The sequence below is a fragment of the Enhydra lutris genome, unplaced genomic scaffold, assembly GCF_002288905.1.
Source record: "Enhydra lutris kenyoni isolate GAN:26980312 unplaced genomic scaffold, ASM228890v2 scaffoldscaffold24, whole genome shotgun sequence".
NCBI classification, from domain to species: domain Eukaryota; kingdom Metazoa; phylum Chordata; class Mammalia; order Carnivora; family Mustelidae; genus Enhydra; species Enhydra lutris.
The window spans coordinates 24,540,522-24,557,706 of record NW_019154108.1 but is presented as its reverse complement, the minus strand read 5'-3'; the positions used below and the strand labels follow the sequence as shown (position 1 = coordinate 24,557,706).

Here is a 17,185-nt window from a genome sequence, read left to right as displayed (position 1 = left end):
TTGACTAGCTTTCATGCATTGCACAATTTCTAATAACGGAGTTTCTCTTCGCCCCGAGAGCATTTGATTAAGGAATTAGGTGCAAGTTATATATAAATCAGCGTGAGCCCCGAGTCAACTGAGGCCACGAGAAGTGCATTTTGCAGGCGGGAAGAGGGAAGTTTTATCCCAACCCAGGATCGGACCCGGAGTTGGCAAAGAGGCTTATCTGAAATGTTATGGTCAGAGCAGATTTTCATTTCTCACCACACTGCTCCCCAAGGTCAGGGCACAAGCCCCAATTTACCTTACCTTGGGGATGGCTCTGCTCCGTATTTTTCCAGCTACACTTCCTGCTGGAGAAAGAGTCCCAGGTGAAGCTCAATTCCAATTACCTCCTTTCTCCCCCCCACGTCTCCCCTTTCACATGACAGATTGATGGGCTCCTCAGGTGCCTCCTGACTGCACCCAGAACTCGGGATAGCAAAACTGAGCTCGCTGAATTGATTTCCACCGTGCCCCTATTTAGACCAGCCCTGTGCAGGTGATTTTCATCACTGACCTCCCCCAGCCTCCCCCTTCCCACAGAGGAATTACAGCCTGTTGGGGGACCTTGTCTCCTGGATAAATATTAAACTGCCAACTAGCAGCTGCTCTTCTCCTTCTGGGTTGGGGATTATGTATTTGTGTGATTTTTATATTGTGTTTGTTTTCTTGGCAAATGGCTCACTTCTCATTAGTGGGTGGCATGGTGGGGAGAGGAAAGATGTAACTCTAGGGGCATGTTCTGCTTGGTTAAAAGCAGATAATAAAAAGGTGGCTTTTTTTTTAATGCACGGAGTGCAAAAGTATATAATTTAAGCGCGAAAAGCCTTGGATCCTACAATTATCCAAGCAATATCCAAGCTGTGCTTGGAGCAGAGTAACTTAGAAATGGGATTTCTTTTTAGAAGAATTTAGATGAGTCTCTGGGCACCTACGTCTTTCACCTAGCTCTCCGGGACCCTGTCCGCACCCCCCACCCCCTGGAAGAGTACAAAAGCAGGCTCTGGGTCAGCGTGTCCCATGTCTAGAAACTGTGAATGTTTCCTGGCAATGCCAAGATTAGGGGACCTTAGAATTGCAGATGCAAGAGGATTAAGTTAAAGCCCCTGGTATAAAATCTGACCTAATTAAGACACTACCGGGGCAAAGCATTCCAACAGCAATTACACAGGTTGTAAAGGGGGTGAAGTACTTTTTAAAACCAAGAAATGGGCGACTTCTGCCACTCTGCTTTCCAGAGTCGCGGAACCTCGCCTGAGGGTGCCCACCTCCTCCCGCCTAACTTTCCTGGCTCCCCTTCTCCTGAGCCCTGAAACTTCCCCGGAGAGTGCCTTTAATAAATCTTGCCTTGCACCCACAAAAAAAATAATAATAAAAATAAAAAATAAAACCAAGAAATGCTTCTGCCAAAATTATGCACCCCTGAGGGTCAAATGAGGAGTTGTAAATGCAGGACATCTCTCGACTTGACCTCAATCGGGGGTGGGGAGGTGTGGCGGGGTGGGTACCTCCCTTCCATCAGCTGCCATAAAGGCTGCCTGCCTGGGGGTCTGCACAGGGCACTGGGATCTCTCTTCCAAACATCTATCATCTCTTCCGTGGACAACTTCTCAGAAGCTGCAATGCAAAAACCTCTCATTTGTGCCTCTGGCCTCCCTACAAAGCCATTCATTCATTCAGAGATTTTACTTTCTTTACATTTACTATATACCAGGACCTAGCTCAGCTTCTAAAGATGCAGAGATGGATCAAATTCTAACAATAAGACGCCTCCACATAGCAACCCCTAGGCCAGAGGTCATTTGGGGGTATTTTCTTACAAGCAGTTTTGAGGTTCTCATGATAGGAAATTATTCATTCAGCTCTATTTTGAATTTTGAGCCCTTATTAGGCCTAGGCATTACGCAAGGTACTGGAAATCGAAAGATGAGTAAGTTACATTGACTTGTCCCTGAGAAGTCACACGCCTAATGGAGAAAATAGACATGTGCATAAACACACAAGATAATGAGTAATGTCCCGCAGCTGCGGATGGGAAACGGGGGAACTGAGATTCACCCTGGCTGAGACTGGGAACATGGTTCAGGTGGTCCCGCTGAGCTTTGCAAAACAGGCACAACCATCTTAAACTAAGGGAGCAAGAGGTAAGGGCCTTGCCTCCGGGACCAGATGGCACGGAGTCAGATCCCAGCTCCTGCAAGTACTGTGTGATCTTGAGGAAGTTACTAAACTTTCTGTGCCTCTATCTCCTCTTCCAGGAAGGGAGGTTAATAAACCCATCTCTCTGAGTTGTTTTAAAGATTAAAGAAGAGACACCAAGTGTGATGCTTGCCCAGCCCCATCACTGGCTGTGCAATGTTACACAAGTTATTGGAACTCTGTGCTTCCTGTCTACAAAATACCCACTTTATTCTATATTGAGAATTTAAAGAAAAACACATGTAAACTTACACTCTTGTATCAATGCATAGCAAAAAATCCTATTATTATTGATGTTTTTATTACTACAAACACACCCCCAATGCAATAATTTTTTTAAAAAAGTTTTACCTTTTAAATTATATTTTCATATTGAAAGGAAAAGCTCATTAGCCTGGAAATCTGAACTTTAAAGGGATTTAGGAAAATTGATCAACCTCTTTGGGCCATGGTCTTTTCGTGGATTAAATTTCCTGTTCCAAAACCTTCCCTATCACCTCCTTCCTGGGAGGTAGAATCAGGGTGCAACACATCAACAACACGTGGGACAACAACTATCGTGGGATATCCTCGGGGACAACCTCCCAACTCATCTGTGCGCTCTGGGAGCTAGTACTTGACTTTCATTTATCCCCACCCTATAGGAGGTCCTAAATAAATGTTGGTTGAATGGGCGAATCGGAGGTTTTGACCAAGGAGTTTGGGGATATTGAGAAATTCAATTAACTTACTTCAAGTAGCCAGGTTTGCTGGTGGAATGTGAGCCTAGAACTGAAAGTCTTCTTACTCTTGCTACAATGCCTTCCCCGAGACTACTACGAAGTCAACCTCTACAGCATGTTAATTTGAGAGTGGGTGTTTCCTTTGCAAATAATTCTTTATTTTCGGGGGCTTAACATCAACTACCTTTAAGTTACAAACTACTCTAGTGTATTTAAACACCGACTTAGAAAATGTCAGCCTATCTGCAACTTGTAGGCAATACACCCGTTACACAAAGCATGTCTGGCTGGATCCTAACTCAAGATATTAACAGATGTGTGTTATAGGAATGGCTAACACCACGTGTGGGCTGGAGGGTTGTTGCCGTCTGCAGAGAAGAAGCTGAAAAATTACATTTAAAAGTCGTGACTGGGAGGCCCTGCTTAGTTCTTTAATTCATGGGTATTTATTTAAATAGCCAAAGAAATGGCAATGAACTCTGGAAGCCCAAAAAACTCAAATTATTTCTCCTCCAGGACAATGAGGTCTCCTTGTGATCCTAAATCACGATTGTGGAACACAAGAACAGTGAAAAATGAAGTCAAAAAACAGTCAGTGGTCATCTTTTACATTCCCAAATGGGCTCTTGGAACTCAGAGACAAATTTTAAAAGTCAAGATGTTTGATTTCTAAGAACCCAGTTTTCAAGAATATAAGAAATGACCTAAAATGTTCTAGCCAAATGTCTGGATTTATTGACATGGGATCTGTTACCTCTTTTTCTAGTCAGTGGGACTCTGTGGGTATCTACATAGTATCTTCATGAAGCTTCTAAATGAATTTGCTCCCTATCTCTTGGGAGCAAACAGGAGTCCTGAAGAGGAAATCCAAGGCAGGGGTATAGCCTAGGTGAGGAGATACATTTTTACATATTAGCCACCAACTTATATAAATAGGTGAAACCCCTCTGTTATTAAGGGGTATAAGGTACTAAGTTCTTTGAACATGTTTTTAAATATAAAAGTTCTCGCATTAGGTAGCAATTTCTGTCTATAGGTCTGTCTCCTTCCGTAGCGTTTGAGTAGTTTAAGTGTCAAAACTATCTCTTTGGGGGGCATCTGGGTGACTCAGTTGGTTAAGCATGTGCCTTCAGCTCAGGTGATGATCCCAGGATTCTGGGATGGAGGCCCCACCCCGAGTCAAGCTCCCTACTCAGCGGGGAGTCTGCTTCTCCTTCTCCCTCTGCCCTTTTCCCAGCTTGTTCTCTAATAAATAAAGTCTTTTTTTTAAATCTTGTTGGGAAAGAAGTACAGTGCCTGAAGTATCATTCAATTAATATTTGATGAATAATAGAACAAATAAATGTACGTATGTCCAGGACCAATGTGGCTAAAAGCCCAGATTCTGAATTTTTTTTTAAGATTTTTTATGTATTTATTTGACAGAGAGAGATCACGAGCAGGCAGAGAGGCAGGCAGAGAGAGAGAGAGAGAGAGAGAGAGAGAGGAGGAAGCAGGCTCCCCACTGAGCAGGGAGCCCAATGCAGGACTCGATCCTAGGACCCTGCGATCATGACTTGAGCCGAAGGCAGAGGCTTTAACCCACTGAGCCACCCAGGCATCACCAGATTCTGAACATTTGATTCAGACTCCCTGGATTCTGACCCCAGCTCCCACCTTACCAGCTGTGTGCCTTCGGACAAACTGCTCAGTCTCCCTGGAGTTTCCAGAGTCCCCATGTCTAATATGTTACAATAATACCAGCCGGCTCCCGGAATGCATTGCACAGTACCTGACACAAAGTAAACACTCAGTATTATTACTATTATTGAATTCAGGATGTCCGACTGCTGAAACTACCAGCAAACGCCAAGCATTTAGGTCATTTCATCCCTGATTCTAGTCAAGAAAGCCCCATTTTGTGAACCTTCATTTCATAAGCTGAGACGGGATTTAATGGCCTTCCAGAATGTGAGAGAGCTCTGGGCACAGGTGGTGGTAAGCAGCTGTTCCCCATCTCTGCTGAGGGCCAGCTGAGAGACTTAAAGAGCTACATGAGTGATTTGGGTATAAAGTATTAGGAATCGCTTCCTAATGTTCGAGGGTGTGAAAGTCTGGGCTGCCTCAAGGGCAGCCGTGGAATCCCCCTCTTGAGATTCTTTAAAAATTGGATCCTTAATCGGCTTGAAGGTGGATAAAGACCAGGAATGCACCTCACGGTCAAGTAACAAGCAGTTTGTACGGGTCAGTCCAGTGATGCTGCTGTTGACCTAGTTCCGGTGAAGAGCTATTATCTGGAAATTCATACAGAAAGGAAGAAAGTATGGAAAGCAGATTCCTCTACTTAGTGAGATTGTAATAAAGCATCTTAATATGCTGTTAATTCTCATTCGAAATAACTTCACATCTCATTAAGAAACCATTTCTGGAGGACCCTGAGAGGATGGTGCGTGGCTCAGGCACTCACGTGGGAGCCGGCAGCGCTGGGGGCCACGTTCAGAGGCAACCTCAGGTGAGCGCCCACCTCCTATGGTGTGCAGATCACGATGTTTGCAATTTCCAGCTCAGGGTGGCAAACAGAAGAGGGGAAAGTCCCTTCCACTCCACTCTCTAGGAGGAGGGGGGAGGGAGTCTCAGAGAAACTCCTGTGAGTGCACAGACCCAAAATTACACACCTATTGTTCTTTGCAAGCAGAAGACTGTTTTGCATATTTCCTCTTGGGAAGAAAATATTCTGATTTTAGTGAAGAGGTGGATGCAGCCTCTTGCTCTTGTCTTGGTTGCCCAGGGGAAGAGAGCAAAGAGAGAAAAAAAAAGTAAAAAGATTTCAGGGGAGGGGGTTGGTGAGGAGGAAGAAAAGCTTACAGAGGCTTTGATCCTCAGCAACCTAAACCTTGAGTTAAGGCTGAAAGGGGAGGGCGCCCAGGTGACTGGGGAAGCCAGGCGGGTTTGCAGTTTTACAGCCGTATAAGGGGATTAGACAGAAGCCTGGAATGGTGATATGTGATAAAGGCACACAAATGGAATTTAATGGTTTGTTCTCTTCCAAATTACTGAACATTAAGTGTAAATGTTGTCAAATAAATATTAAATCATATGTATACTGCAGGATCTCGTTTGCACATCACCACTCAGTTTAAGGAAAATGTAGCTTCTTTGTTCCCTGTAAGTTACTCTTCCTCCAAGCTCACGCCCCATTGAAGAGGGGAGAAAAGGAGCTTGCCCACTGATAGCGTCTCAGGCTCTTCTCTTTCAAGCAGGGTCTCTCAGTAAAGCCTTCCCTTAGAGAATTCAGCTCAGTCTCGCTTCCCAAAATGTCTCCTGGGAAAGGAGGCGTACCTCGGATGTGGGGCAGATGGCTGATCTGGCCCTGGCCTGCTGGCTGCCATGGAGGCCTTGAGGGACCCTGTGCCATCATTCCCTGCAGGCGTCCACATACACCAGAGGGAAGGGAGCCAGCAGCTCCACCTCGGGCCACGGACAGCCCCAAGGCCAAGCTACTTGGGTTCTCAAGCCACAGCGGACAAGTGGCCAGGCCCGAGCCAGCTTCTCCGACAGGCTGGCAGCCATCCCCCAGCTACGGATGAGGAAAGGGCCCCAAGCCCCGTGCTCTTAGTCTCCCCATCCCCAGCGGCTCTGCTCCCCAAAGCTTTTGCATCCTAAAGAAGGAAACCAACGCTTCCCCCCCGCACGCAGGGCTACACTTGCTTTCACAACTGCTTCGAACCAGCTGAAGCTGCAAAAGGATCAGGACCTTGAGCAAACTCCCCACCATCGCCCTAACTAAAAAAAGCTGATAACCAACTGAGAACTCGGAGTGACCCAGGTCATCAGACCCTGCCGGACCCAGCTGAGGGCTCTTTCCCGCCCAATAAACAGGGACTTGTTTGAAGCCATCATGTGCAGATTAATGGGTGCACTCTGATCTTGCAGAGCACCAGCTGTCCATCGTGAATTAGCATAAATAGTACGATCTCCTCCTTCTCTAGGGTGTAAAGCACTAGACTTACCCCAGAAATGTTCACTGCCATGTAGCCCTCTGCCTAGGAGGTAACTCAGCTCGGCGCTGGCTCTGGGGACACTTCAGCCACCAGATTCTCCAGGAATTATCCCAATGGGAAGAGGAAGTGAGTACACAGGCATCTGATGTCTTTGCCTTCCTCTCTGGTACTCACTCTCCTCCTCTCAAGAGCTTCTTGGGCCTTCCCTTCTGCCAGTGCTCCCAGGAGCACTAAGCCACGTGACCTAGCACTGGTGGCAGAGAGAATGCAGGAAGAGAAACTAACTTAGTAATAAGACACCGATGGAGTAGTAAGGTCTGTTGTTGTTTTTTTTAAGACTTATTTATTTGAGAGAACATTTGCAAGCACACACAAGCAGGGGAAGGAGCAAAGGAAGAGAATCTCAGGCAGACTCCCCACTGATCGTGGAGCCTGATGTAGGGCTCAACCTTGAGCTCATGACCTGAGCCGAAATCCAGTCGGGTGCTCAACCGACTGAGCCACCCAGGGGCCCCAAGTAGTAGTTCTAAATTACTGTTCCATTACCTGTATCATGAATGAAAGATCCAGAGTTTGATTTGGTAGGCAGTGGGACAGTCTGGATTGTACTTATTAGATTGTCTGCTAATAATGTTTAAAAATATTTCATTTCCTTATTTGAGAGAGTGAGAGCACAGAGGAAAAGTGAGAAGGAGAAGCAGACTCCCCACTGAGCAGAGAGCCTGATGTGGGTGAACCGTGAATGTGCTGAGATCAAGTTGAAACTGGTTCCTCTGAAACTCACAGCTGCCACAGTACCACCACTGGGTGTCAGCGTACCAAACCAAAGGAGCAGGGTCTTTTAGGGGAAGTAAGGCAACAGCATTTACCAAGGGCCCTCTCAGTCCAAAAAAACATTTATGCACACATTTCCTAATTTAATCTGGGAGATGAATAAACTTTAGGGAACAGAAAATGCAATATTCAGTTAATGGAGTGACTGATTTGAATCAGGCGCTTTTGTCCGTATTTTCTAAATTGAAAAAATAACATTGGAGTAGACTCAGAAGTCAAGAGCATCAGTCCCCAGATTCTTTGTTAACAAAGGGCTCTTTCCAGCTATAGGCTCCTTATCACACAATGAAACCATTATTAGAAACGCTTCCGGGGAAGTGTGTGCTCCGTGTGCTCTCTCCCTCTGCAAAAATCAGCCAGAGACAAGCATTTGCTATAAAATTATCTGGTTTAATCACTATCAACATCAGAACTGTGGTCCATTAGAGTACGAAACCTGTATGTACAATTACACATAGAAAAACCGGTCTCTGTGAGGAGCAATTTTTCAGCAAATCTGACAAACAGCAAGAGTCGTCCCTATTTTGGGTTTGAAAAGAGAACTGGAAATTTCCAAGATGTCCCCCTCCTCCCTTGGGCTTCTAGTGACCCTCCCAACATCCATTTGCAAAGGCCTGAGGTGGGAAGGGCGGTATTAACAGTACCAGGCACTCACTCTCCCCTCTTATGGAAGGGGTGGATGTTAGGAGACATTTCCCATCAGTTACGACACTGATGTTCCATCCGTCTGCATCATTAGGTTCGGTAGTTACCATGACAATATGATGCCTACAGCAATCTAACTTGATAGCCAGATGCCAGAATGTGAAAAAATAGGACCAGCTAAGAAAGTGAGAGAAATATAATTAATCTGAGGCACATAAAAATGTGCACAAAACTAGGACCAAGAGGGAAACTGCTGAAATGTCACGGAGGAGGGACTTCTGCCGGGAACCAGTAATCAAGTTTCAGTATATAAACTTTGCTAACTAGAGCCGTGAATTGGTCTATAACTAAGACGGAGGAATGCGTCAATGTTAGTCAGGAATATCGCTCTGCGTATCTCCCCCAAATAATTTCCTGCCGCAGAGCCCGGTGGCTTCGTCTTGATTCCAGTCAAGGGGTACCTGGGCTTGAATCTGAAGATCTGAAGCCACCATCTGAGTGCTCCCGCCCTGGCACTCTGCTACCTCTGGGCTGCTGTTCTACCCAGCTTCTCCATCCGACGTGGTACTTAGCCATCATTCCAAAGCTAATGTGAAGAGACTGGACTGAGCTGTGTTCTGGAACGGCCTGTCCCAGTGGAGGCAATAGGACAGGACGAGCCTCTTGGGGGCCCCAATAGGGTAGAGGGGCTGGAAATCGAGGAAGGAGACCAGCCTGGGACAGGTGGCCATTCTCAACATGGTTGGGTTGGATAGCGGCGCTGAGCTAGGCGATTCGGTCGGTTCAGACTAGTAGTCGTAGAGAGCTGGGAAAGAACAAAGGTCGTACAAGATTAAAGCCGCAAGCAGGCCACCATGCAGTGCTGGCTGGTTGGACTAAGCTAGGGCATCCTGAGTCTAGAACACTCAAGCTCCATGTGGCTTCCTGCGGTGATCTTCTAATTATCTACTTTCACCCAACACCTGCACCTCTTAAATATGACAAAAGAAATTCAATTTTATTAAGAGGGAAGGCCAAATGGGTACATTAGCGCAATCGGTCTGGCCCCAAGTCACTGAAGATCAGGGAATTTAGTTTCTCTCAAAAGTTTGCAGTGATCCCCCCAGCCCCAGGATGGAGTGATGGTATTTCCACACATGAGTACCAACACCCATGTATCTCTCAAAGTCTCAAGATCTGTGAAAGGTCAAGAGTGGTATTAATAATAGTGACACTTGACCGAGCCTTTTCCGTGCGTGAGGCCCTTCACACACATGCTCCCATTTAACCCTCACACCTACCCTGTGAGGTGGCTACTAGTAACCCCACTTTACAGATGCAGAAACTTAGTCTTACAGAGGGTAAGTCATTGCGCAAGAACCCACACACAGTGGCAGACTAGGATTATAAACTTGGATTGCCTTCATCCAAAATCTGTGTTCCTAAGCCCTCTCCCTCAGGACTCCCTTACCTGAGGGACCTGAGATGGGTTGTAGAGAGGAACACTCCCTCTCAAGGGGGTTGGGGAAAGTGGAACACCAGGGTTGAAGTAAAGCTCAGAGGGAACAGCCTGTGATGGAAAATAACAGAAAATCCTATCAGTCACTGCTTCTGCTTCCAGAACATCAAGGGTTTCCCTTGAGTGTCCGCTTTGGTCAAGAGCTGCAGATGAAAAGGGTTTCTTGATAGACCTCAGGGAATTCAAGCAAACAAACATGATTCAAGTGGGCACGCCAACCCCTGGGTCTGGGGTGACAAATGCAGAGGCTCAGGGGCAGCTGTACCTGGAGCACGTGAGAAGAAAAAGCCACAGTCAATTATCTTGATAGCATCATAAAAAGGAATATCATATTCTCTGAAAGCCTAAAATACTACAAGAGTGCACTAACCCAACCACAAGAAAATAAAAATATTTTCCCAGCAATCGGCATGAAAGCCATCCATACCGCATAGACGATTCATCAAGAACATTTTATAGCCCTTGCCAAAGTCACCGACGAACTCCGGGCCAGGGCAAGAGGCCGTGCTCTAGACTTCAACTAAGGTAGTCGTTATGGGCTACATCTTGTCCCCTTGAAACTTCCTGAGTGGAAATTCTAACCCCCAGTACTTCAGAATGCGTTTGGAGGGAGTGTCTTTCAAAAAGTGATTACGCGGGTGCCTGGCTGGCTCAATCACTTGAGCATGTGACTCTTGATCTCAGGATTGTAAGTTCAAGCCCCATGTTGGGTGTAAAGATTACTTAAAAAGAAAATCTTAAAAATTAAAAAAACAGAGGTAAGTAATGTAAGATGGAGGTCATTAGGGCGGGCCCTAAGTCAGTAAGACTGGTGTCCTTATAAGAAGGCGAAGTGTGGACATAGATGCACACAGAGGAAGACCACGTGAAAACCATGGCCATCTAGGAGCCAAGGAAAGAGGCCTCAGGAGAAACCAACACTGCCAACACCCTGCCTCAGACTTGTAGCCTCCAGAGCTGTGAGGAAATCACTTTGTGTGAGCTGCGGTCTGTGACATTTTGTCATGGTGGCCCTAGCAGACTACACCAGAAGCTTTCTGCCCTCACGGGATGGCACCTCCAGCCCACACTGAATGTTCAGTCCTCGTACACACAGGCGTCGGTGGGGCCCGAAGCTTCAACCTGTGGGCTGCTCACCTCAGGCCCAGACAGGCCTCCAGTCCCAGTACCCTCGGCGGCTCCCCCACTGGATACCGATCCTTGGACTTCGCCCTCACCTAGAAAGCAATGAGTCGGAGCTGTTTCCCCTGCTCAGGGCTGAGGAGGCCCCCACCCAAAATGTACCCTCAAGGCCTGAGGAGCAGAGAGCCCACAGACCCAGAGGACAGGAGGTTGGCGGTACCTGTGGCTCCAGATAAGGTGCCCGGCAGGGACTGGGGCTCTGGGAGAGAGGTCAGCGTGAAGCCAGGGCCAGCCTCAGGCGGAGAAGATGCTCTGGAGGTCTCCTGCGTTGTGGAGAAAGACAGGCAGTGCTGAGGGTACTGGCTGTTAACAAATTCATGCCAACAATAGCGGCCTCCACCTGTGACCTGCTGCTCACCCCAAAACTCCACTTGCCACCCCAAAACTCTGTGCCACTCCTCTGCTCTAGAATCAAACAACGATTGGCACCCTAAAGTGAATATTCTTCATCCTAATTTTTAAGACCCAGTTGGCCTTTGCCCATTACCAGCTGCCAACTACAGGCCTTAGAGGTTCTGAGGAAACTTCCTCCAACGGGCCCACGGGAGAGGAAGGGTCCTTGCCCTTAGGCCCTCACACTTACCTCAGAGTCGGGACTGTCAGATGAGTCTTCCCCAGAGATGGATGCGTTGTTGGTGGGCTTCGAGCGAAACCAGCTGAACCACCCAAACCCTGAGCTCTGGAAGGGAAAGGGGGAGACATAGGACCTACAGGTGTGCTTCTCCCACTGACTAGGAGACAGGCCCACCCCAGTGTGCTGGTGGGGAGTTGGAGGCCCAGCCTGGGTTCTCAAGCCTGCCCCCCACACCATTTGGGAAGGTGATGGTGGCCACAGAACAAGACCCTCCACCTTCGTGTTCTCTTTCATGTCTCGTGGCTTTTCTTTCTGTGCCGGGCTTTGGGAAGGTTTATCATCTGCCTCATCTGAGGACTCCTCCTCGTCCTCCTTGACTGAAACAGTGGAACTCACAGAATTATTTCGTGATCTGGGAATCACTGGCACCTGGAATTAAAGAACATAAGAACGAACGTTTTTATGGCACTTGACAGGTCATGAGGGCAAATCGCCTGTTCTCCCTCAGCAGCCCCACTCTGTAAATCTGTGGGACAGCCTACAGGCCCACAGGTTACTGATGAGGAAATCGGGCTTAGCTAGGAGAAATGATTTGCAGGAGACCACAGGACAAGGCCAGAGCCCAATCCCCGCCCTCCTGTTATCTCCTAATCCTCTCTGGGCTTCTGGCCGCCGTGCTCACCCCTCCCAACATCAGAGTTCCAGAACTAGGCCGAGGCCTGGAACAGAGCATGTGGAAGTGCACCGGTGGAAAGGAAGAGGGACAGGACACACCCCACGGGTACCCACACACCCAAAAGGACAGAGACCGACCCTCACTCACTAGCAGACTTGCTCAAGACCAACTGTGAACAAATGCAGCAGAGGAAAGCATGTGCCCATGGGCCTGTGGGTCTTTATATTTGTGTGCATGGCATAAAATTCACCAATTTAACCATTTTTAGGTGGTCAATTCAGTAGCATCAGTAACTTCACAATGTTGTATAACTACTGCTAATGATCCATTTCCAGAACATTTCATTAACCTTAACAGAAACTCTGTGCCTGTAGACACTAATGCCCCATTTTCCCCTCCCCCCAAGCCCCTAGTCACCTCTAATTTTTTTGTTCATGAATTTGCCTCTTCTAGGTACCTCATATAAGCAGAATCACACAATATTTGTCCTTTTGTGTTATATTCACATTTTATATTCCAAAAAGCATAATTGGTACACTTTTGGAAAATAGTTCGGCAAATCTAGAAAAATCTTCAATTCTTATTCTGGGTACAGCATTTACTAGGTAGTAAACACTAAGCACTTACATACAGTGATTTGTTTCATGCTCTAAAGTGTCCTGTGAGGTGGGCTATTATCATCCCATTTTACATATGAGGAAACGAAGACATAGAAGGATTAGGCAACTTGTCTAAGGCCACACAGCTAGTAGTTGGCAGAGCAAGGATTCAAACCCCAGCAGTCTGACTTTCCTTCTGGGCATTTCTCCCGGTTGAGTAATTCAAGAAATAGACAAGGCTTGCACATCTGTCACTAGAATGTCCACCACTGTATTTTATATGTAAGGGGAAAGGAAAGGAACTCAGAGAGAGGAGGAAAGAGAGAAAAGGAAGAGAGACACTCATGAAATATTTAGCAATGTGGGAAACCTAGTGCTCCTTGCCGTGGCCCCCAGAGCCCTGTGTGATCCGGGCCCTATTGCTCTGGCCTCGATTCTCAGCCCACTGCTCCCCAGTTTCTACCCACAGTAGGTCCCTTGTTCTTTCTTCATGGCACCAAGTCAGCCAAGTTTCAGGGCCTGTGTTCTCGCTATTCCCTCCGCCTTGAACGCTGGTTCCCCAGACACTTAACTGACTCTTGTCAGCCCCCCTATTCTGACTTCTGCTCAAGACCTCCCCCGAGGCCCCACCCCACCCCGGCCACCCCATCTAGAGTAAAAATCCCTCATGCACACAGTTGTTAAGTCACCTCCACTAAACAGAAACACAGGAGGGTAAGTTCCCTGTGTACCCCCAGCACAGTCACAGGGGAGCTTGGGATCTGTGAATGAATGAATGAGGGAATGAATGAATGAATGAATGCACAGATGATGGTGCTTTCACACAATAGACTTTATCATACCAATATTGAAAATCATTAATGGGGGTACCTGAGTGGCTCAGTCGGTGAGGCATCTGACTCTGGCTTCTGCTCAGGTGGTGATCTCACGGTGGTGAGACGGAGACCCATGCGCGGCTCCACACTGAGCAGAGTCTGCTTAAGGTTCTCTTTGCCCCTCCCCCACCCTGTGCGCTCGCTCGTATTCTCTCTCTCAAATAAACAAATCTTTAAAAGTAAAATAAAATAATTAATTAATTTAAAAAATTTTTTTAAAAATGAAATAGGGACACCTGGGTGACTCAGTCGGTTAAGTGTCTGCCTTGGCTCGGGTTGTGATCCCAGAGTCCTGGGATTGAGTCCCACATTGGGCTCCCTGCTCCGCAGGGACTCTGCTTCTCCTTCTTCCTCTACTCCTCCCCACCAACACTCAAGCTCGCGCGCTCTCTCTCTCAAATAATAAAATAAATTTTAAAAATAAATGACAATAAAATAATAAAAATAAAAATCACTTATGAATGACATAGAAAACCTCATTTTATAGTATTAAATAACAAATGGGAAATAAAGTTTTATTTATATACACATTTAGAAACACAGGAGTGATATTTGGTTGATAATTTATGATACTTTTTCTTTATTTTTCAAATTTTCTATAACAATAATGGACTACTTTTTCAGTCAGAAAAAAATTAGGAACATTCATAAAAGTTTTTTAAGTCCTGCAGCTCCATCACTATGTGAGACATTTATATGACGTAACCACTATTTATGTGATCAAATTTATACAGTGAAACCCTCCAGCCAGGCAAAGCTGAAGAACATCTCAAATACCCATTGTTGGGAGAGAGGTGCGTTCTTGCGACAGCCACCTAGCACGGCCAGGGGGGGCGGGGCCACCTCCAAGACCTTCCAGCCTAACTGAGGAGAAAGGACCCAGCTGCCATCGATTCTTCTTGGAAAAAAAGTGAGGTAAAAAAAATTACAGGGACGCCTGGGTGGCTCAGTGGGTTAAAGCCTCTGCCTTCGGCGCAGGTCATGATCCCAGGGTTCTGGGATCGAGCCCCACATTGGGCTCTCTGCTCAACAGAGAGCCTGCTTCCTCCTCTCTCTCTCTCTCTCTCTCTCTCTCTCTCTCTGCCTGCCTCTCTGCCTACTTGTGATCTCTGTCAAATAAATAAATAAAAATCTTTAAAAAAAACTTACAAAAAAGAAATAAGCATCAAGGGTCCCCCAGGACAGGGCAGGACGTGGGGAGCCTTTGGTGCAGCAGGTGAGGAGAGGGTGTGAGAGATCTCTGAGGCCAAAACGAAACTCAGCCCCGCCACCCCTCCCCCCATGGACACGGGTTGGTGGACTGAACATAAACAAGAACCTGGCCCTCCTCCCTACCACTAGGATTAGGAATAGAAAGAAACAAGAAGACAAGTACAGTGTGGAAAGGAGAGAGGGTGCCAGGCAGGGGAAGGAGTTTGCACGTGGCCGAGAAATATGGGCCACTGGAAAACACCGAAGCAATAGCGTAGACCTCAGCATCTGCCGTGCTGTGCCCTCTCACCTGAGGCTCGGAAACAACCTTTTGACCATCAGGATGCTGGAAACTTCCTTGAGACACGGTGCTCTCTCCTACAGGACAAAACACAAACACATACTGTGATTTGAACTTGCGCTTTTCCCATCTGAACTGAAGAAGGAATGGGACACGGTCTGCTTTTCTACCAGCTGCAGGTCCAAGCCCATGGCCCCAAGTGAGCCACTGTAAGTGTGAAATCCACATACAAAACACTCTCAGTTCCAGCCACCCCAAGGCATGCTGTCACCTGACCTCTACTCTGAACCACGCCGTTCCTTAGGAATCCCAGGAACCAGGGCCACGTGGAGCAGGATCACAGGGATCCTCCTGAGCCTCCTGTCCAGGACAGGACAGTATCTTAGCAGGTCAAAGATCTAATCCTGCCGTTTGGTGGCCAGCTCTCCCCGGGTGTCACTCGGCACTGCTCAGCACACTCCCCCTCTGGTCTCCCATCACCGCCACCCTTGGAAGCAGGACGGAAGAGTGGGTCTGTGCTAGTGAACCCCTACAGTAAGCTCTTGGGTGCAGGACGACAGAGCTCGAGGCACAGATGGCATTTCCCTCCTTCCTCCACTCCGCAGCCTCTCTCCTGGAACCTATGCATCCAAGTGGAGGGCAGGAGAACTGGGGTTGGCCTTGTTATGCTTGCCCCAGCGGAGAGGCAGACTGCAAAGGAAGGAAGCAGAGTGCCCCACCCCCACCCGAGGCATGCAAAGTATCAGCTCCAGGGCTGCCCCATAGTAGTGGGTCCTCAGTCAGATGTACGTACACCCACCATTCAGGGCTTTATGGGCTCTGACCCCACCTCCTCCTCCCTCTCCTGCTTCCTCCCCTTCAAAACTCCTCACCCAGGTCTTACCAAGGGGTGGGTGGATCTGCTGGGTTTCCTCCCAGGCTCCTCCTCCAGGAGTCCCTGTCACTGCCAGGTTGCCACCAGTCCCAGGAACTGAGTAAAGAGGCACTGGGCCCCCCATCTGCCCTACATTTCCTCCTGCTGGGTGGGAGCTGAGCTGGTAGGGAAAGGCTGGCTGCTGAGGGCTGGGCTGGCCTGGGCCCATCTGCTCCAGGGTTGGCCACAAGGCTGGGTGAGCACCAAGGTCTCCTGAGTTGCTCTGACGTCCCGAGAGATCATGGTAGAAAGTGCTTTCTAAGGACACATGGCAAAGAGGAAGAGCTAAGACCTGAAATACGGCATCAGAATGGACCGATCACACCAGGACCATTCCTGCCCACATCCTCCTTGGAAAGAAGTCACAGAGACAGGCCACTGGAGGTGGCTGCCATTAACGTGATGACAGGCACAACCCAGCAGTGGTTGTAACACCTCTCACTGCTTATGACTTAGAGTCGACAAAATGATTTCCCTCATCACCATGTACGATCCCCGAGCCTTAAACAAGTGCATTAGTTCACTGGGAGGATAGAAATTACCACTTTATTTCACGCCGTACTTTTTTACTTTTGGATAAACTCTCCCCTTTAATGATTTCCTCATGGACTTGGGTGTTTGAAATGTAGGCAGTTGCCAGTTAAAACCCAAATCAGACCACAGACATAATGGCTCTGCTTTTAAAGAATCAGAGCATCGGCCCTGGGAATGAGTGTGGTGGTCTTCCTTCCGGCTCTGCCGTTTTGCCGATGAGATGGGCGACCGTGTGGACGTGTGCTGTGATGGGCCCAAGGTCACGGTGCTGGTGGGGCTGCTGACCCCATGCTCAATTGGATGAAAAGAGACATGGCTGCTTCCTGGCAGAGGAGGCATTCAGAAACACCCAGCCTGACTCCCCCCAAGTCCTTGACCTTCACAGGTCCCGTGACACAACGGCAAAGCCCAGACACAGCAACCAAAGCCGGAGTGCCT

At 47.8% G+C, this 17,185-nt stretch overlaps 1 protein-coding gene across 1 annotated transcript in view; it reads right to left on the bottom strand.

Moving 5' to 3' along the window:
- Positions 1-8,128: 8,128 nt before the first annotated feature.
- LOC111150817 (SEC16 homolog B, endoplasmic reticulum export factor) overlaps positions 8,129-17,185 on the bottom strand; it is a 39,204-nt gene continuing 30,147 nt past the window's right edge. Inside the window, exons 18-25 of the mRNA XM_022508435.1 lie at positions 16,184-16,471; positions 15,310-15,377; positions 11,935-12,087; positions 11,668-11,763; positions 11,245-11,347; positions 11,040-11,119; positions 9,855-9,953; positions 8,129-9,209 (exon numbers count right to left, since the gene is read on the bottom strand). Coding sequence (XP_022364143.1) covers positions 9,138-9,209; positions 9,855-9,953; positions 11,040-11,119; positions 11,245-11,347; positions 11,668-11,763; positions 11,935-12,087; positions 15,310-15,377; positions 16,184-16,471 — 959 coding nt within the window. The 3' untranslated portion in view covers positions 8,129-9,137. The remainder of the gene's footprint in view (positions 9,210-9,854; positions 9,954-11,039; positions 11,120-11,244; positions 11,348-11,667; positions 11,764-11,934; positions 12,088-15,309; positions 15,378-16,183; positions 16,472-17,185) is intronic.